This window comes from Coregonus lavaretus (assembly GCF_964263955.1).
Source record: "Coregonus lavaretus genome assembly, chromosome: 33".
Lineage (NCBI taxonomy): Eukaryota > Metazoa > Chordata > Actinopteri > Salmoniformes > Salmonidae > Coregonus > Coregonus lavaretus.
Window position 1 is genome coordinate 16,077,490 of NC_140020.1, and position 21,593 is coordinate 16,099,082.

General features: G+C 43.3%; 1 protein-coding gene across 2 annotated transcripts in view; it reads left to right on the top strand.

The window, feature by feature from the left end:
* The window catches only part of LOC311108347 (plasminogen-like), a 27,286-nt gene continuing 5,693 nt past the window's right edge, over positions 1-21,593 (top strand). Inside the window, exons 1-13 of one of the 2 annotated variants that reach the window (XM_084150979.1) lie at positions 1-64; positions 752-887; positions 983-1,089; positions 1,676-1,790; positions 7,533-7,672; positions 7,903-8,023; positions 8,596-8,714; positions 8,972-9,134; positions 9,289-9,413; positions 11,212-11,371; positions 14,242-14,447; positions 20,346-20,494; positions 20,622-20,715. In XM_084150979.1, the coding sequence (XP_084007105.1) occupies positions 16-64; positions 752-887; positions 983-1,089; positions 1,676-1,790; positions 7,533-7,672; positions 7,903-8,023; positions 8,596-8,714; positions 8,972-9,134; positions 9,289-9,413; positions 11,212-11,371; positions 14,242-14,447; positions 20,346-20,494; positions 20,622-20,715 (1,684 nt within the window). In that variant the 5' untranslated portion in view covers positions 1-15. Of the gene's footprint in view, positions 65-751; positions 888-982; positions 1,090-1,675; positions 1,791-7,532; positions 7,673-7,902; positions 8,024-8,595; positions 8,715-8,971; positions 9,135-9,288; positions 9,414-11,211; positions 11,372-14,241; positions 14,448-20,345; positions 20,495-20,621; positions 20,716-21,593 lie in introns of those variants that run through there. The other variant, XM_084150980.1, reaches the window with a different exon arrangement.

The following is a 21,593-nucleotide window of genomic DNA, read 5'->3' on the forward strand; positions in this document are numbered from 1 at the left end:
TTGACAGTGTGCATCATGGACCTGTACAAAGCAGTGTTCTTGCTAGGCACCCTTTTCTCTGCAGGTAAGATATAGCTGGCATCATTTTACGCATTGGAAGTTGAAGTGAACTGAAGGATTCCCACACAGTGTTTATACTTGCGAATTTAATATTTATTCACAAATTAGTCCTTCTATCTGTTCCCTTAAGTTCCCTTAAGTTTTTTGCTAGGTACCTGTGTCTACGAAGTTACTTCAGGTGTGCTTAGTTCTTCAATCTAATAATTTTGTAAGATTATCTTCTGTCAAACCTTATAACTGAAGCAGTTAGTTTAATCACATGTTATATATTGTTCTTATTACTGTACAGTGTATTGTAATTATTTACCTATTTGCCTTTATTGAAGGCTAGGTTTACTGCTGTATTGGAAGTACGCTACAGTGGAAGAATGAGTAACTACAATACTTGTTACACGATACACAGTAATAAGAACAATGTAAAGTGTTGAAACACTGTTTATCACATACATTTGTCTTACTTCTAAATTGTTTTAAAATAACTTGTTTTTTGTCTGTGGTGTATGTCCACTCCAGAAATGACTCATTTGTCAATAGACCTTCATGTTGCAACATCTATGTTAGCGGTCTGTAACAGCAGCTTAGCCCTGGAACCATTGGGTTTAAGCATTGCATCACAGAGCAAGTGTAAGCAAACAGGGCCCGGTAATATTTTCAGTCATAGTCAGTATTTGTTATCTGTTTGTCCTTTTAGTCAGTGCAGCTGTCCTGGACGAATATGCAAAAACAGAGGGCGCCTGGATTCTCTCTTTGGTGAAGAGGGAATACTTAGTAGACACAGTCCTAGAATGTGCCATCAAGTGTAACGTTGAAAAAGCTTTCACTTGCAGGTATCATTATGTTTATGGTCATTAATAGTGAGAATTAATTAATCTGTGAGAGATGATTTACATAGTCAAATTTCATTCTGAATGTTTCTTGGTAGGTCCTTCATGTACATTGAAAAGGATCAAGAATGTTTGACAATACCAGCAAACAGCAAAATAGAGCCTGTTCTGAGAAGAACCATCACTTCTCTATATGAAAAGAAAGGCAAGTCCTAATGTGTTTCTGACTTTTCTTGATAAGTAGCTACAGATGTAGGATCTTAATTTGATTACCCTGTTACAGGAGATTTTCTCTTATGAAAAATGTATCAACCCTCTACAAAAATGTCCATTAATTATAATCCACATAATAATTCCCATTTCCTGTTGCTACAGGATTATTGTCCTGCTGTAGCAAACTGGTTCAAATTTAGATCCTACATCTGTAGACCTGAAGGGCTCTCATTCATTTCATACAGTAAATATGCATCTCATCATCATGAATACATAATGTATTACAAATATTAGAATACAATTGAGTTTCATGTGATTGTATTTGTCAACATTATTTTTGGTAAGAGGATTGGACTGTGTCAGTAAACAAACCGAAGAGTTGAAGCAGGTTATCTAAACAAGAGAGTCCAATCAGTCCTTCAGTGGGAGGCACATAGGGTATTTCAAATTCCATACTGACCATATCTGACAACATCTCAGATAGTAAAAGCCTGATGATGCTTTTTAATTACCCAAGAAGATTACTAAAAAGCAACCCACCTACTACTGTTGAGACATCTTATTCTCTGTCTTTACAGAGTACTTGAAGGAGTGTGTAAATGGAATCGGTATGGACTACAGAGGAACAAAGTCCAAAACAATCTCTGGGAAGACTTGCCAGAGATGGGCATCAAAATATCCACAAAAGCCAAAGTATGCTCCGCCACACCTTGTACCAGATCTGGCGCCAGAACTAATCAGTTGGACAGGCCTCTGATTTTTTTCACGGGACCTCCTATGTGTGCACGTTGCGCGCTCACAATTGTTTTTATGGCTGTAATAGTAAAGACCATAGGCAGCTCGTGAGTTTTAGGGAAATTTAGGCCTGCAATTTATCCTACCATTTCTACCAATCTGTGTGCCAGTTATGATTATTTGTATATGCGCATTTTCGTGGAACAGTTTAATTTCAATAATAACGTTTTCCTTTCTCAAAATTATTGTCACGTGGGTAATCATAAAAATCTGAAGTAAAATTATAAAAATCTAAAAGTTAAAATTCAACTCTTGCGAGAGCTCTAGCCTCTGCCATTTGGACACATTGATACACTGTGATTCATTGCCGGCTAAAGAAATGAGAGCATAGAACTCAGAGATGCTGCAGTAGACCCAGGGGCGCAACTTCACTCTAAAATTGCATTTTTGTCCCCCCCAGTTTTATCATTGGAATGTAATACAAAACGAGTCAAGGGTGTGCTTTAGGACCATGTGGATGCCTCCGAGCGGTCGGGTAGGCTGTTTGGAGTGTCTAAAACCAAAGTTGCGCCCCTGAGTAGGCCTATAACTTCCATCATCAACTAAGTACAATAAATAGGCCTAAAGCCAACAAATAAAAACAGTAGAAAATATCCTGATGAAAATTTTGGTTCTTTCAATCACATTAATCTTTCTACTCCGCCTGTCTGCCTCCCTTTCTATCTGTCTTGACTTGAGCTATTGCTAGTGAAGTGCAACATTTCATCAAACCATCACTTGGTCCATCCTGAAGCTGTCGCTAGCGAACTTGCAACATTGTATATATCAACTAGCCTATTCCGGGCCCTCAGAGTTTTTAAAAGTTTTTTTTATCCAGTCGGATAAATATCCAAACAGCCTACCTGACTGCTCGGAGGCGTTCGCATGGTCTTAAAGCACACCGTTGCCTGGTTTTGTATCACATTCCAATGATAAAACTGGGGGGGGGCAAAAATGCAATTTCAGAATGAGGGGGGGACGAAGTGCCCGTTATACTCTAAACACATGATCTTAACACAGATTTTAGACGCTTTTCACTGACAGCCGCAACTCAATCAGCTAGACCTATTGCCACGAGCACTACCCAAATCGCGGGCTTCCCAAACACATTTGTGATTTGAAACAATCCACAGCAAAAAAAAAATCTATAAGATAATTAACCTCTGTGGCTAAGTCATGCTCCCTGGTGAAGTTTTTTCAATTATTTTATTTAGACAGGAGTAATTGTATAGCTATGGCAAAACATGTATTTACTTTCGGGCAACCCTGCAACCCAGCATGCTAACAATGCACTGTGCACCCGCCAACTTTCATTTCCAACTCGCAAGAGCCTGAAACCAGAGATCTGTATATAATGGCGAGATGCTCATGTCTCCGCCATAACAATGGGAGTCTTTGTCCCAAAGGCAGGAAGCTTATGTCTGCATATTATTCCCAAAGAAACGCATTGAGCTTATACTGGACAGACTCTGCTGAAACTATATCACCGGACAAAGCAGCAGAGCGAGCGAAACAGCGCCCCTCTATATGTAGCCCATGTACTGTATCTGATGCTCTCTGGACAGAAATAGTATGACATGCTATACTCTTTTGGTCCAGACAGCATCAGATGACTGATCAACACATACTGAGACAGCGGCGCTGTTTCACTCGTTTCGATGCTTTAACTGAGATTGATGCGTCTTCCTGTTGGCGCACGTTTCGGTCAAATAAATTATCAATATTATCAATATATTATCAAACCAGCTGCCCACTGCACTGAGGCTAGGAAACACTATCACCACCGATAAATCTACAATAATCGAGAATTTCAACAAGCATTTTGCTACGGCTGGCCATGCTTTCCACCTGGCTACCACTACCCCGGCCACCAACTCTGCACCCTCCGCTGCAACTTGCCCATGCCCCCCCCCCCCCCCCACTTCTCCTTCACACAAATTCAGACAGCTGATGTTCTGAAAGAGCTGCAAAATCTGGACCCCTACAAATCAGCTGGGCTAGACAATCTGGACCCTTTCTTTCTAAAACTAGCCGCCGAAATTGTCGCAACCCCTATTACTAGCCTGTTCAACCTCTCTTTCGTAACGTCTGAGATCCCCCGAGATTGGAAAGCTGCCACGGTCATCCCCCTCTTCAAAGGGGGTGACACTCTAGATCCAAACTGTTACAGACCTATTTCCATCCTGCCCTGCCTTTCGAAAGTATTTGAAAGCCAAGTTAACAAACAGATCACCGACCATTTCGAATCCCACCGTACCTTCTCCGCTATGCAATCCGGTTTCCGAGCTGGTCATGGGTGCACTTCAGCCACGCTCAAGGTCCTAAACGATATTATAACCGCGATCGATAATAGACAGTACTGTGCAGCCGTCTTCATCGACCTGGCCAAGGCTTTCGACTCTGTCAACCACCGCATTCTTATTGGCAGACTAAATAGCCTTGGTTTCTCAAATGACTGCCTCTCCTGGTTCACCAACTACTTCTCAGATAGAGTTCAATGTGTCAAATCGGAGGGCCTGTTGTCTGGACCTATGGCAGTCTCTATGGGGGTGCCACAGGGTTCAATTCTTGGGCCGACTCTTTTCTCTGTGTATATCAATGATGTCGCTCTTGCTGCTGGTGACTCTCAGATCCACCTCTACGCAGACGACACCATTTTGTTTACATCTGGCCCTTCATTGGACACTGTGTTAACAAACCTCCAAACGAGCTTCAATGCCATACAACACTTCTTCAGTAGCCTCCAACTGCTCTTAAACACTAGTAAAACTAAATGCATGCTCTTCAATCGAACGCTGCTGGCACCCGCCCACCCGACTAGAATCACTACTCTCGAACGGGTCTGACCTAGAGTATGTGGACAACTACAAATACCTAGGTGTCTGGTTAGACTGTAAACTCTCCTTCCAGACTCACATTAAGAATCTCCAATCCAAAGTTAAATCTAGAATCGGCTTCCTATTTCGCAACAAAGCCTCCTTCACTCATGCTGCCAAACATGCCCTCGTAAAACTGACTATCCTACCGATCCTTGACTTCGGCAATGTCATTTACAAAATAGCCTCCAACACTCTACTCAGCAAATTGGATGTAGTCTATCACAGTGCCATCCGTTTTGTCTCCAAAGCCCCATACACTACCCACCACTGTGACCTGTACGCTCTTGTTGGCTGGTCCTCACTACATGTTCGTCGTCAAACCCACTGGCTCCAGGCCATCTATAAATCACTGCTAGGCAAATCCCCGCCTTATCTTAGCTCATTGGTCACCATAGCAGCACCCACCCGTAGTCTGCGCTCCAGCAGGTATATCTCACTGGTCATCCCCAAAGCCAACACCTCCTTTGGCCGCCATTCCTTCCAGTTCTCTGCTGCCAATGACTGGAACGAATTGCAAAAATCTCTGAAGCTGGAGACTCTTATCTCCCTCACTAACTTTAAGCATCAGTTGTCAGAGCACCTTACCGATCACTGCACCTGTACACAGCCCATCTGAAATTAGCCCACCCAACTACCTCATCCCTATATTGTTATTTATTTTGCTCTTTTGCAGCCCAGTATCTCTATTTGCACATAATCTCTTGCACATTTAGCATTCCAGTGTTAATACTAATTGTAATTATTTTGCATTATAGCCTATTTATTGCCTTACCTCCATAACTTGCTACATTTGCACACACTGTATATATATTTTCTGTTGTATTTTTTGACTTTATGTTTTTTTACCCCATATGTAACTCTGTGTTGTTGTTTTTATCGCACTGCTTTGCTTTATCTTGGCCAGGTCGCAGTTGTAAATGAGAACTTGTTCTCAACTGGCTTACCTGGTTAAATAAAGGTGAAATAAAAAATACAAAAATAAAAATAAACCAAGGAGGTATGGTAGAGCGGGCCAGGCCCCCTAAAGCCCGCCCATAATACCGGCCCTGCCTTGTACAATATTTCTCATATTCCTATTAAGTATTTTATTGACATAACATGGACTACCAGCAGATTAAAAGATGCATTGTAAAGGTTTTGTATAATTTTTGCCAGTAGTTTTGAAAGTAGTGGAACATAATGTGGTCCTCTGTAGCTCAGCTGGTAGAGCGCGGCGCTTGTAATGCCAAGGTAGTGGGTTCGATCCCCGGGACCACCCATACACAAAAAAAAAAAAAAAATGTATGCACGCATGACTGTAAGTCGCTTTGGATAAAAGCGTCTGCTAAATGGCATATTATTATTATTATTATTATAATTACAAATAATTTGTAGACTGCAAAATAACCGCAAGAAGCCCAAACAGATATAATATTTGATAAAATAACTTCAAACCTTGCTTACGTTTGTAGACGATCACATACAGGATATCTAGGGTTGCAAAGGGAGGGTATATTACTGGAAACTTTCAAAGTTTACCAGTAAACAACCAGAATTTTTGTATCTTTTGTATCTGTGATAGATTTTATGTAATCTATCACAAGAAGTCTAGTGGCCCTTTTAGGTACTTCAGATTATCTCTGGCCCTCTATGTAAAACATATGAAGTAATTAAATAAGATGACACAAAAAATATATATATAGAATGACAAAGCTGTAAAACAGTATCTTAAATATAAACCATCAACTTAGTGAATACCATATATATGAGGGTTTCAGCATGAAATATCCTTAACACACTTTGATTTATTTTACTATGTCAATATGTATTTGTTGTCAATGTTTTGGCATCAAACTGGTGGCAGTTGTGAAAAAAGTCAATAGTTGGAACAGTTGCAGAGTTATTTGAAAATTATGCCATTGTTGATTAGATGCTTTTTTCGTTAATTAGGCTATTTTCTCTTGAACCATATGGTCTATCTACTAGAAACTCGTGGACAATATGGATACAGATATACAAAAAAAATGAATACTTTATATAAATACACATTTTTGAAGTTACTCAAGAATAAATTACCAAAGTTAGGATAGATTGCCATATATTTTCTGTTAAATACCAAAATGACTGAAGATTCCGGTAACTTTGGTAAATTGTCGGTAGCTTTGCAACCCTACATTTTACATTACATTTACGTCATTTAGCAGACGCTCTTATCCAGAGCGACTTACAGTTAGTGAGTGCATACATAATTTTTTTAATTTTTTATACTGGCCCCCCAGTATAAAAAACCCACAACCCTGGCATTGCAAACGCCATGCTCTACATCCCTGCCAGCCATTCCTTCCCCTACCCTGGGCCAATTGTGCGCCGCCCCATGCGTCTCCCGGTCGCGGCCGGCTATGACAGAGACTGGATTCGAACCAGGATCTCTAGCGGCACAGCTAGCACTGCGATGCAGTGCCTTAGACCACTGCGCCACTCGGGAGACATATATCTCTCTACAATACGTGAGAATACTTTGGAACAGATTTCCTAAATTAAAATCACTTGGAGCTGATTTGCTGGTGTTTTTACAGTCTTTTATGTCCAACAATAAAAATGTAAAAACACGTTTTTTTTTGCTCAGAAAACTTGGGGGGGCCAAATGAAACCACGTCCTGCAAAAAATAAAATAATAATCATACAATATGTTACAAATTTGTAAGTGCTTAAGATCCTGTTCAATCTCTTTAAGTAACTTGTGAGGTTAGATTTCTTAGCAGCTGAAGGTAATTCACGTTATCTTTGTGAACGTCTCTTACAGCATGACTCCGTCAACACACCCCAAAGCCGACCTGGAGTCCAACTTCTGCAGAAACCCTGATGGGGACAGCAAAGGCCCCTGGTGTTACACCACAGACCCTGACACCAGATGGGAGACCTGCAACGTCCAGAACTGCAGCGGTACCCTCAATATCTTGTTATGTCCCCACTCCCAATAAGCTTATGAAACAGCTGGTGTCATGTTTGCACAAAAGTTAAGATTTCAAAACCACTAAAATACAATCTATATTCAAACAAAGAGTTGACTACCTTTTTTAGTCACTCACTCATCATGACAGTTCACCTAAAAAAATGCATTAAGTGTAATTTGGAAGTGTTTTATTTCTAAAGTGCTGTTGTTTGGCCCACAGAGGAATGTATGCACTGCAGTGGTAAGAACTACAGGGGAAAGATCTCCACCACTGAGAATGGCTACACCTGCCAGCACTGGGACGTCCAGAAACCTCACAACCACGGCTACATTCCCAGCGCGTAATAGCCTTTTTTTTTCTCTCTCTCTCTCTCTCTCTCTCTCTCTCTCTCTCTCTCTCTCTCTCTCTCTCTCTCTCTCTCTCTCTCTCTCTCTCTCTCTCTCTCTCTCTCTCTCTCTCTCTCTCTCTCTCTCTCTCTCTCTCTCTCTCTCTCTCTCTCTCTCTCTCTCTCTCTCTGTAATATCTTTGTTATACAGTGAGCTCAAAACTATTGGGAAAGTGACACATTTGTTGTTGTTTTGGCTCTGTACTCCAGCACCATTTAGAAATTACAGCACTTTTTGTACATTATCCCATTTTAGGGGACAAAAAGAATTGGGAAAAATTATACATTAATGTGGATGCTACTATGATTATGGATAATCCTGAATGAATCGTGAATAATGATGAGTGAGAAAGTTAGACGCACAAATATCAAAAAATGTGTCACTGTCCCAATACTTTTGAGCTTACTGTATATGTCTAACCATGTGATCCTTCATCTTGCTCTCTTTCCCTCTTCCTGTGTCCCTTTCTCTGTGTATTTCTCTTTCTGCCTATCCCCCCCATCCCCTCCCCTCCCTGTCTCTCCAGTCTTCCTGAGAAGTACCTGGAGGAGAATTACTGTAGGAACCCAGACGGAGACCCCAGACCCTGGTGTTTCACCACCAGCCCCTCCAAACGCTGGGACTTCTGCTCCATCCCTCGCTGCAGTGAGCTATCATCATAGATATACAACACTATTACTAGTATATTGTCTATGGCTTTCGTACCCTGGATCTCTCCCCCGTCTGCCCATCATGTCCCTACTAGCGACTCTATAACCCCATTCATTCCCTTCATCTTTTATCTCATTTGTCTCCCATGGCCCCTCGTTCCCCTGCTCTTTCACATAAAAATAGACAATTTAATTAAAGCATGAGTTTACAAACTCCCAGGGAGTTCTCCTCACTCTCTCCCTCTCCCCTAGCCTCTGAGCCTCCCAAGGTGGTGGAGGAGCTCACTTGTGCCACAGGCGACGGCAGTGCCTACAGGGGAACCATCGGCGTGACAGCATCTGGGAAAGCCTGTCAGCTCTGGGCAACTCAGACGCCCCAACAGCACAACAGAACTCCAGACAACTACCCATGCAAGTAAGATCAACCCATGAGATTGGGCAACTTGTTTTTACTCAAGCAAGAACCGAGCATTGCTTTTCTCAGTGCAGTCGATCAGTGTTTTAATGTCTTATAGATACAGACTGACTGTGATTTAACCAATATGTGTGGTTGTTTGTGTTCCTGTCAGAGGCCTGGAACTGAACTATTGCAGGAACCCAGACAATGAGAAGATGCCCTGGTGCTTTACTACAGACCCAGAGACACGCTGGGAGTACTGCAAGGTGCCTAGCTGTGGAGATGTTCCTGGACCAGGTCACTTTACACTGCATCATGATGATGATGATAATGCATTGGATTTACAGTGGGGGAAAAAAGTATTTAGTCAGCCACCAATTGTGCACGTTCTCCCACTTAAAAAGATGAGAGAGGCCTGTAATTTTCATCATAGGTACACATCAACTATGACAGACAAATTGAGAATTTTTTTCCCAGAGAATCACATTGTAGGATTTTTAATGAATTTATTTGCAAATTATGGTGGAAAATAAGTATTTGGTCACCTACAAACAAGCAAGATTTCTGGCTCTCACAGACCTGTAACTTCTTCTTTAAGAGGCTCCTCTGTCCTCCACTCGTTACCTGTATTAATGGCACCTGTTTGAACTTGTTATCAGTATAAAAGACACCTGTCCACAACCTCAAACAGTCACACTCCAAACTCCACTATGGCCAAGACCAAAGAGCTGTCAAAGGACATCAGAAACAAAATTGTAGACCTGCACCAGGCTGGCAAGACTGAATCTGCAATAGGTAAGCAGCTTGGTTTGAAGAAATCAACTGTGGGAGCAATTATTAGGAAATGGAAGACATACAAGACCACTGATAATCTCCCTCGATCTGGGGCTCCACGCAAGATCTCACCCCGTGGGGTCAAAATGATCACAAGAACGGTGAGCAAAAATCCCAGAACCACACGGGGGGACCTAGTGAATGACCTGCAGAGAGCTGGGACCAAAGTAACAAAGCCTACCATCAGTAACACACTACGCCGCCAGGGACTCAAATCCTGCAGTGCAGACGTGTCCCCCTGCTTAAGCCAGTACATGACCAGGCCCGTCTGAAGTTTGCTAGAGTGCATTTGGATGATCCAGAAGAGGATTGGGAGAATGTCATGTGGTCAGATGAAACCAAAATAGAACTTTTTGGTAAAAACTCATCTCGTCGTGTTTGGAGGACAAAGAATGCTGAGTTGCATCCAAAGAACACCATACCTACTGTGAAGCATGGGGGTGGAAACATCATGCTTTGGGGCTGTTTTTCTGCAAAGGGACCAGGACGACTGATCCGTGTAAAGGAAAGAATGAATGGGGCCATGTATCGTGAGATTTTGAGTGAAAACCTCCTTCCATCAGCAAGGGCATTGAAGATGAAATGTGGCTGGGTCTTTCAGCATGACAATGATCCCAAACACACCGCCCGGGCAACGAAGGAGTGGCTTCGTAAGAAGCATTTCAAGGTCCTGGAGTGGCCTAGCCAGTCTCCAGATCTCAACCCCATAGAAAATCTTTGGAGGGAGTTGAAAGTCTGTGTTGCCCAGCGACAGCCCCAAAACATCACTGCTCTAGAGGAGATCTGCATGGAGGAATGGGCCAAAATACCAGCAACAGTGTGTGAAAACCTTGTGAAGACTTACAGAAAACGTTTGACCTGTGTCATTGCCAACAAAGGGTATATAACAAATTATTGAGAAACTTTTGTTATTGACCAAATACTTATTTTCCACCATAATTTGCAAATAAATTCATTAAAGATCCTACAATGTGATTTTCTGGATTTTTTTTCTCATTTTGTCTGTCATAGTTGACGTGTACCTATGATGAAAATTACAGGCCTCTCTCATCTTTTTAAGTGGGAGAACTTGCACAATTGGTGGCTGACTAAATACTTTTTTCCCCCACTGTATATAGAGCTTTCCCAAGTGCTACAGTCGCTACTTACTAACTATGTAGCGAAACTCATGTAATCCACTACCAATCCATACAGCCTACATTTTTCACCAAAATGTATATTTAATTTGGTTGACATGGGTGATATTGTTTTTAAAACTCAGATTACGCAGCGCCCCCTCCAGCTGAGGAAGACTGCTATGTGGGCAACGGGACTGACTATCGTGGTATGGTGACAGAGACCATCAGTGGGAAGAAATGCCAGGCCTGGAGCTCGATGACACCTCACAGTCACAATAAGACACCGCAGGCCTTCCCTAAAGCGTGAGGCCTAGAGCATAGTCAAATATAATCTCTACCCACTGGGCAAAAACTGGTTGAATCAATGTGGTTTCCACGTCATTTCAACCCCAAAAAATCTATGTGATGACATTGAAGCAATGTGGAAAACTGATTGGATTTGCAAAAAGTCATCAACGTAAGGGCATTTTGTATTTTTTCACCCAACTTTTGACCTAAATTTCACAGGTGTAGAGAGGAGTAGGCAGGAGGCAGTCGCAGGTTTAGAACTACTGAATTTATTTAAGCACCATAGATCAAAGCGGGACGAAACCCAAACGATGTTGTGCTCAAAATATATCTTCATTAACAAAAAGGCAAAGGGCGAACCCAAAGTGCAAAATATAAAGTACTCAGGAAATAGTAGGAGAGATACCTCTCAGGAACACAAGTAACATTTACAATGACCGACAAAGACAAATGGCCGGAAGACGTGAGAGAAGAGAGCCTCTGTGGTCTGCAGGGCCGTAGGGAGACCAGGCAGAGGAATAAAATGACAGGCTTTGGAAAACTGGTCCACAACGACCAGGATGGTGGTGTGCCCCTCCGAGGATGGGAAAGTCTGTGACAACGTCCACCGAGAGATGGGACCAGGGTCGTTGTGGAACCGGCAGTGGGTGGAGTTTGCCATAGGGGAGGTGTCTAGGTGTCTAGGTGTCTTGCTCTGTGTGCAGGTGGAGCAGGAAGAGACGTAAACCCGGACGTCCCGGGTCAAGGTGGGCCACCAGTACTTGGCGGAGAGACAGTCGATAGTACGGGCTATACCCGGGTGCCCCGACACAGCTGCTGTGTGTGCCCAGGCGAGGAGACAGTCCCGCACATCAGAGGGCACGTAGTGGGCAGGTGAGGGCGGAGGAGCAGGAGCAGGAGCCTATAATGCGGGACAGGGGATAATGGGTGTCACTTTCTTCCTCCGATCCTCTGTGTCATGCAGAGGCCACCTGTAGGTCCCGGTATTCCTCTGGGATAGGGACGTGGGTGGCCTGGTCCGGACTTTCCACGGAATTGGCACAGATTGACACAGAGAAACACCTCCCCTGACACTCCTGCGACCAACCCAACAACCTCCTCTCTGTCCATGATAAACTGGGGTAATGCAACCGTAGCCAGGGGAAACCTAAAACTACGGGGTGTGCAGGAGAGTCTAAGATGAGGAAAGTGATGCGTTCGTGGTGGTTGTGATTAACTGTGAGGGAAATGGGAATCGTGGTCTGGTGCACCAGTCCTGTTCCTAGGGGACGGTTGTCTAGGGCATGGACTGGGATAGGGGGTTGTAAAGGGACTGGAGGAATGCGTAATGATAAGGCCACTGACTGGTCTAGGAAATTGCCTGCAGCACCTGAGTCCACTAGGGAAGGACTCAGTGGGGGACCATGATAGTCAGGGAAGGTGACAGGGAGGAGGACGGGCTGTGTGGACAGAGAGGAGCAAGGCACGTCCACGCCTACCTGGGAAGGTGTAGGAGCGCTCCTCGGCCTGTCGCTTCCTCGCCTGGTTCTCCTTCTGGGACAGGTATTCCAGGGGTGGTCCGACTCCCCGCAGTAGGAGCAGAGACCCTGTTGACGGCAGCGTTGACATTCCGCAGGGGGAAGGTGCGTCGTGCCCACCTCCATGGGCTCAGTCTCACTGGAGGTTCCTGGGAGAAACCCGAACCCCCGGGATGGGCGACGACGGGCACGCAGGAGATTATCCAGGTGGATGGCCATGGCGATGAGCTGTTCCAGCGTGAGGTCTTTATCGCGACAGGCCTGCTCGGTCTGGATGTCTTCCTGTAGCCTGCTGCGGAAAACCGTCAACAGGGCCTGGTCGTTCCAGCCAGTGGACGCAGCCACCGTCCGGAGCGTACTCCGACGCTGTCCTGGACCGCTCTCTTGGCCCTCTGTGGGTGGTCGAAGACGACACGGAAGAGTTGGGTGAAGCGCTCATAGCAATGCACTTCTGGACCGTCCCTCTCCCAGACGGCGTGCGCCCACTCCAGAGCCCGGCCTGTCAGCACCGAGATCACCAAGGCCACCTTGTCCCTCTCGGAGGCCGTCCTGGCATGACGGGCAAGGTGGAGGTCACACTTCAGGAGAAACCCCCTACAGTGAACTGGGGTGCCGTTAAACCACTCCGGGAGGAGCAGGTGGACGTTGCTGATCGGACCGGGTGATGTAGATGGTGGTGGGGTGGCTGGAACGACCACGGGGAGCTGGGAAGGTGGTAGTGTAGCCTGCAGTTGGCAGGATGTCCTGCTGCTTCCTGTTTTCTTGGGTCGGTCATTCTGTCACAGGTGTAGAGAGAAGTAGGCAGGAGGTTGTTGCAGGTTTAGAACTACTGAATTTATTTAAGCACCATAGATCAAAGCGGGAAGAAACCCAAACGCTGTTGTGCTCAAAATATATCTTCATAAACCCAAAGTGCAAAATATAAAGTACTCAGGAAATAGTAGGAGAGATACCTCTCAGGAACACAAGTAACATTTACAATGACGACAAAGACAAATGGCAGAGGGAGTAAATAGTGATAGTGGGGATTGGAACCAGGTGTGTGTAATGATGACGAGACAAGTCCAGGGTTGATGAGTGAAGGGCGTTTTCCAGCAGTAGGTTCGGCAGCAGCTAGAAGGCCGGCGACACCGAATGCCTGAGCTGGACAGGAGGGGGAACCAAAGCGAAGGCTGGTGTGACACTAAATCCATTGTGTAAATCAAATGTAAATCAAAACTAGATGTTGAACTGATGTTTGTGCCCAGTGGGAAATGTATATCTCTAGCTCTATCTCTGTCTTCTACTATCTGGTCATTAAAAGCCAAACAATGTAATATGTAATCTGCAGTGTCTGAGGACATTATGTCTTTTACATGTGTTTCACAGCGATTTGAGAAGAAACCTGTGTAGGAACCCTGATGGCGACCGTGCTCCATGGTGTTACACCACTGAACCCTCTGTTCGTTGGGAGTTCTGCAGTGTGGATAAATGCCCAACTGCTCCCAAGCCTGCTCCCAAGCCTACTCCCAAGCCTGACAAACATGACCAGCCCAAGCCAGCACCCTCCCAGACACCCTCAGACAACAGCAGAGGTAATCCATCCATCCTTTCATCAGTGTTGGGGAAGCTACTTTGAAAATATACAGTGATCTCCAAAAGTATTGCGACAGTGACACATATTTTGTTGTTTTGGCTCTGCACTCCAGCAATTTGGATTTGAATTGATACAATGATTATGAGGTTAAAATGCAGACTGTCAGCTTTAATTTGAGTTTTTTTTAAAATCTATATCGGGTGTACCGTTTAGAAATTACAACACTTTTTGTACATAGTCCCCCCATTTTTGGGGACTAAAAGTATTCACTTAAATGTATATTAAAGTAGTAAAACGTTAAGTATTTTGGTCCCGTATTCCTAGCACGCAATGACTACATTAAGCTTGGGACTGTACAAACTTGTTGGATGCATTTGCTGTTTGTTTTGGTTGTGTTTAAGATTATTTTGTGCCCAATAGGAATTAATGGTAAATAATATAGTGAGTCATTTTGTAGTCACTTTTATTGTAAATAAGAATAGAATATGATTCTAAACACTTCTACATTAATGTGGATGCTACCATGATAACAGATGATCCTGAATGAATCGTGAATAATGATGAGTGAGAAAGTTACAGATACACTGTTATGATGAGTTTCTAGGGTATCAAGTGATTACGAATGTAAGGATGTACAGTGAGGGAAAAAAGTATTTGATCCCCTGCTGATTTTGTACATTTGCCCACTGACAAAGAAATGATCAGTCTATAATGTTAATGGTAGGTTTATTTTAACAGTGAGAGACAGAATAACAACAACAAAAATCCAGAAAAACGCATGTCAAAAATGTTATAAATTGATTTGCATTTTAATGAGGGAAATAAGTATTTGACCCCTTCTCAATCAGAAAGATTTCTGGCTCCCAGGTGTCTTTTATACAGGTAACGAGCTGAGATTAGGAGCACACTCTTAAAGGGAGTGCTCCTAATCTCAGCTTGTTACCTGTATAAAAGACACCTGTCCACAGAAGCAATCAATCAATCAGATTCCAAACTCTCCACCATGGCCAAGACCAAAGAGCTCTACAAGGATGTCAGGGACAAGATTATAGACCTACACAAGGCTGGAATGGGCTACAAGACCATCGCCAAGCAACTTGGTGAGAAGGTGACAACAGTTGGTGCGATTATTCGCAAATGGAAGAAACACAAAATAACTGTCAATCTCCCTCGGCCTGGGGCTCCATGCAAGATCTCACCTCGTGGAGTTGCAATGATCATGAGAACGGTGAGGAATCAGCCCAGAACTACACGGGAGGATATTGTCAATGATCTCAAGGCAGCTGGGACCATAGTCACCAAGAAAACAATTGGTAACATATTACGCCATGAAGGACTGAAATCCTGCAGCGCCCGCAAGGTCCCCCTGCTCAAGAAAGCACATATACAGGCCCGTCTGAAGTTTGCCAATGAACATCTGAATGATTCAGAGGAGAACTGGGTGAAAGTGTTGTGGTCAGATGAGACCAAAATCGAGCTCTTTGGCATCAACTCAACTCGCCGTGTTTGGAGGAGGAGGAATGCTGCCTATGACCCCAAGAACACCATCCCCACCGGCAAACATGGAGGTGGAAACATTATGCTTTGGGGGTGTTTTTCTGCTAAGGGGACAGGACAACTTCACCGCATCAAAGGGACGATGGACGGGGCCATGTACCGTCAAATCTTGGGTGAGAACCTCCTTCCCTCAGCCAGGGCATTGAAAATGGGTAGTGGATGGGTATTCCAGCATGACAATGACCCAAAACACACGGCCAAGGCAACAAAGGAGTGGCTCAAGAAGAAGCACATTAAGGTCCTGGAGTGGCCTAGCCAGTCTCCAGACCTTAATGCCATAGAAAATCTGTGGAGGGAGCTGAAGGTTTGAGTTGCCAAACGTCAGCCTCGAAACCTTAATGACTTGGAGAAGATCTGCAAAGAGGAGTGGGACAAAATCCCTCCTGAGATGTGTGCAAACCTGGTGGCCAACTACAAGAAACGTCTGACCTCTGTGATTGCCAACAAGGGTTTTCCCACCAAGTACTAAGTCATGTTTTGCAGAGGGGTCAAATACTTATTTCCCTCATTAAAATGCAAATCAATTTATAACATTTTTGACATGCGTTTTCCTGGATTTTTGTTTTGTTATTCTGGCTCTCACTGTTCAAATAAACCTACCATTCAAATTATAGACTGATAATGTCTTTGTCAGTGGGCAAATGTACAAAATCAGCAGGGGATCAAATACTTTTTTCCCTCACTGTACTTAGACACTTTTGATGGGGAGTTCATATAAGATATTTAATATGGTACCATGGTTAGTTATAACAGACATAGCCCTGCCTCTTCCAACTTCCTAACTCCAGAACTAAGATCCACTCTCTCTATATATACACTCTGTTACAAGTCTCTCCACGAGCATCTGGTAAACCTCCATGGGCACTCCCATTCTTTGATGTTATTACCCTTTACCCCTGTCAGTATATCCTGTCCATCAATTATTCTAAGATCAACCTCAGTAATCTCCTTTGACATAACGGAATGTAGACTCCGTGGCAGCAAACCACTTATCTACTAACTCTCCCCCTGGTCCACACAATACTATGACATGACATCATTACAATCCACTTTTTTTTTCTTATTTTGTGGTAAGTAAGATTACTTAACCACCAACAATTCATATAAAACACAATATTCCCAATCAGTAGTATATGTCTGACTAGATCCTAACCTATGCTAAATAACTGACCCATCATCTTAGACATGCTACCAAGAAAACATCCATATAAATAAATTGTGACCATCATGACATCATCCCCACAAATACAAAGATCCATAACCATTACTAAGTTACATGGATATTATAATCTGGTCACATTAATATAAAAATAACAAAAACGTCTGTCTTCGTCATCCATGCGCAGTCAGATGAACCCCAAGCTTTTCCCTGGTCACTTGGGGAGCTATCTGATCTACTGAGATAGTCTTCTTTCCACATCTTCAATCCTGTAAACCTCAATCCACTTTATACATTTCCAATTTAACATTCCTCATTCCTCAATCAACATTATCAATGGACTCTAAACTGGAATAACATATAGATGAATAATTTATCCTTTCTCTCTGTTATGATGAGTTTCTAGGGTATCAAGTGATTACAAATGTAAGGATGTACTTAGACACTTTTCATGGGGAGTTCATATAATATATTTAATATGGTACCATGGTTAGTTATAACAGACATAGCCCTGCCTCTTCCAACTTCCTAACTCCAGAACAAAGATCCACTCTCTCTATACTGTATGTTAACGTGGGCTATTTTGAGCACTTTTCTTCTGGGATGCTTATTTGATTTCATTACTTTACTGGGAAGCTTAGCAGAAGTAGATATAATCATGTTTTTTATGTTAGTGTAGAGTGAGCTGCACACAGTGGACTTCCTCCTAGGGCACACCGCCTCAGTTCTAACAGTATAAATCTGGTTCATACGCACATGATTACTGCATACAATAGCTGTAGGATCAGCAGAGGCATTCAGGGCAGTTAGAGGGACATACATTAGGTTACTTACATTGTGTCTACCAAAGCCCCTGGTGTAATGTACATTTGCTGAAGCATTATGACAACTGCGTCACAATGGTAGGGATTAGCTGAGCTAGGCTTGGGTCATTGATAAGTCATTGTCTCAACACAGCCCTATAATGCTGTGAAAGGATCCAGAAACCCAAATGATTTGGGTGGATCCCATCCTCCTTATACAGTGCCTTGCAGAAGTATTCATCCCCCTTGGCGTTTTTCCTATTTTGTTGCATTACAACCTGTAATTTAAATTGATTTTTATTTGGATTTAATGTAATGGACATACACAAAATAGTCAAAATTGGTGAAGTGGAATGAAAAAAAATTACTTGTTTCAGAAAATTCTAAAAAATAAATAACGGAAAAGTGGTGCGTGCATATGTATTCACCCCCTTTGCTATGAAGCCCCTAAATAAGATCTGGTGCAAACAATTACCTTCAGAAGTCACATAATTAGCTAAATGAAGTCCACCTGTGTGCAATCTAAGTGTCACATGATCTGTCACATGATCTCAATATATATACACCTGTTCTGAAAGGCCCCAGAGTCTGCAACACCACTAAGCAAGGGGCACCACCAAGCAAGCGGCAACATGAAGACCAAGGAGCTCTCCAAACAAGTCAGGGACAAAGTTGTGGAGAAGTACAGATCAGGGTTGGGTTATAAAGAAAATATCTCTGAACATCCCACGGAGCACCATTAAATCCATTATTAAAAAATGGAAAGAATATGGCACCACAACAAACCTGCCAAGAGAGGGCCACCCACCAAAACTCACGGACCAGTCACGGAGGGCATTAATCAGAGAGGCAACAAAGAGACCAAAGATAACCCTGAAGGAGCTGCAAAGCTCCACAGCGGAGATTGGAGTATCTGTCCATAGGACCACTTTAAGCCGTACACTCCACAGAGCTGGGCTTTACGGAAGAGTGACCAGAAAAAAAGCCATTGCTTAAAGAGAAAAATAAGTAAACGTTTAGTATTCGCCAAAAGGCATGTGGGAGACTCCCCAACATGGAAGAACGTACTCTGGTCAGATGAGACTAAAATTTAGCTTTTTGGCCATCAAGGAAAACGCTATGTCTGGCGCAAACCCAACACCTCTCATAACCCCGAGAACACCATCGCCACAGTGAAGCATGGTGGAGGCAGCATCATGCTGTGGGGATGTTTTTAATTGACAGGGACTGGGAAACTGGTCAGAATTGAAGGAATGATGGATGCCGCTAAATACAGGGAAATTCTTGAGGAAACCTGTTTCAGTCTTCCAGAGATTTGAGACTGGGACGGAGGTTCACCTTCCAGCAGGACAATGACCCTAAGCATACTGCGAAAGCAACACTCGAGTGGTTTAAGGGCAAACATTTAAATGTCTTGGAATGGCCTAGTCAAAGCCCAGACCTCAATCCAATTGAGAATCTGTGGTATGACTTAAAAATTGCTGTACACCAGCGGAACCCATCCAACTTGAAGGAGCTGGAGCAGTTTTGCCTTGAAGAATGGGCAAAAATCCCAGTGGCTAGATGTGCCAAGCTTATAGAGACATACCCCAAGAGACTTGCAGCTGTAATTGCTGCAAAAGGTGGCTCTACAAAGTATTGGCTTTGGGGGGACCGAATAGTTATGCACGCTCAAGTTTTCCGTTTTTTTGTCTGATTTGTTGTTTGTTTCACAATAAAAAATATTTTGCATCTTCAAAGTGGTAGGCATGTTGTGTAAATCAAATGAGACAAACCCTCAAAAACACAATTTTAATTCCAGTTTGTAAGGCACCAAAATAGGAAAAATTAATGAATACTTTCGCAAGCCAAACGTGTTTTGTTTCCAAAAGGTATCGAAATTGTCAACAAACGTTACACCCATTGAGCTGCAATAATCACGTAGCCAGTTGTGAAGAGAAAGAATCCTGCTAAAGCGTTCAATGCCACGATTCAGAGAGGGCACAGGGCCAGATATGATGGGTCTTTTGTTGGTGTCTAGCAGAGAGTCAATCAGCTCTTTAAAATCCAGTTTCAACTGATCAGAGCTGCCCTTCATAATGTCATTAAAACCCCCATTGACTACGATAGAATGGATTTCCATGTCCTGACGTAGTACATTCGGGAGCAGCTTAGTAATGTCATTTACTCGAGCTCCGGGATAGGACATTGTATTTGCACCAGGAACAGTCACATTTCTTACCATTTCGCTACATGGGAAAACATTTTAAATAATTAACTACTGAAAACACTACCTAGATTAGAATTTAGTTCAGCATTCATTCACTCACCCTACATTGTCAGTGTTGAGGGTAGAAATTGATCCGTGATATTGTTTTCTGTTGACTGTGGCTTTCAGATTGCAAGGTGGGCAACGGGGGGACATACAGGGGTCCTACTTCCATGACCATGTTGGGTGTCACCTGTCAGAGTTGGAGCGCCCAGAGCCCCCATCAGCACATCAGCTTCACCCCTGAATCCCACCCTGACAAAGGCCTGGAGTCCAATGTAAGTTCAAGGAATCTTCTTATAAGACATATTTAAATAATGTCAGACGATACTGCAAAAGTATTTCATATGACAGACATTTGGGAAGATGTACTTCAATTTATTCAGCGCCCCTTTTCACTGGTAGAATTGTAGAAACCCTGACAATGACGTGAATGGACCATGGTGCTACACCACAGACAGAAGCCAGAAATGGGACTACTGCCAAATCCCAGATTGCGGTATGTAGACTACTGTGAGCAGGGTGCGAATTATGGGAGAGCCAGGGGGGGCTCAGCTTCCCTGAATGAGACATGAGTTCTCCCAAATACAACAAAAGTCAAACTTTGGGGGGTGTATAATAATGCTAATTTAACCATTCTCCTATTTGTTTAAAATGCAGTGGTAAATATGTTTTACGGTGGTAAATATTAAAATAATAGCTTCCAAATTGAACAAACACCCCCACCTCTTTGTCATGGTTTAAACCATTTATTTCTACGTGGCTGCACAAACCTCCATGTCCACAGCACTGTGCACTCAGTAGTGTTGAATTTTGGCCACAGCTGAGCTCCTTTAAATGCATAGATTTTCCTTTGTACTTGCTCATTTTCACCATTTGTTTGCCATGCACCCTTGATAAAAAACTGCCTTTATTCCAATTCAGAAGATTTATCCATTGATTTATCATTGTTTGCTTTTGTCAGTCAGCTGTTTAGAGCGCTCATTGCGGGTACTGGTGTTCTCTGTGCTGTCCTGGCCAGAATACATTTATTTAGCTTTATTCTTTTTTATCAACATTTGTTTTCTTTCCTGGATCAGCTGATGATGGTCGACAATATCACTAGACAACTGTCCTGCAGCTTGTCACGCCCTGGCTCGGGGGACTCTCGTATGTTGAGCCAGGGTGTTAGTTTCTATGTTTTGTGTTGTAGGTTGTGGGTCTAGTTTTGCTTTTCTATGTTGGCCAGGGTGGCTCCCAATCAGAGACGGCTGTAGCTCGTTGTCTCTGATTGGGAGTCATAATTAGGTAGCTGTTTGGCACTCATTCATTGTGGTTTCTTGTTCTTATTTGGTTTGTGTTCAACCGTAGACATCACGTTATCATCTGTTGTTTTGA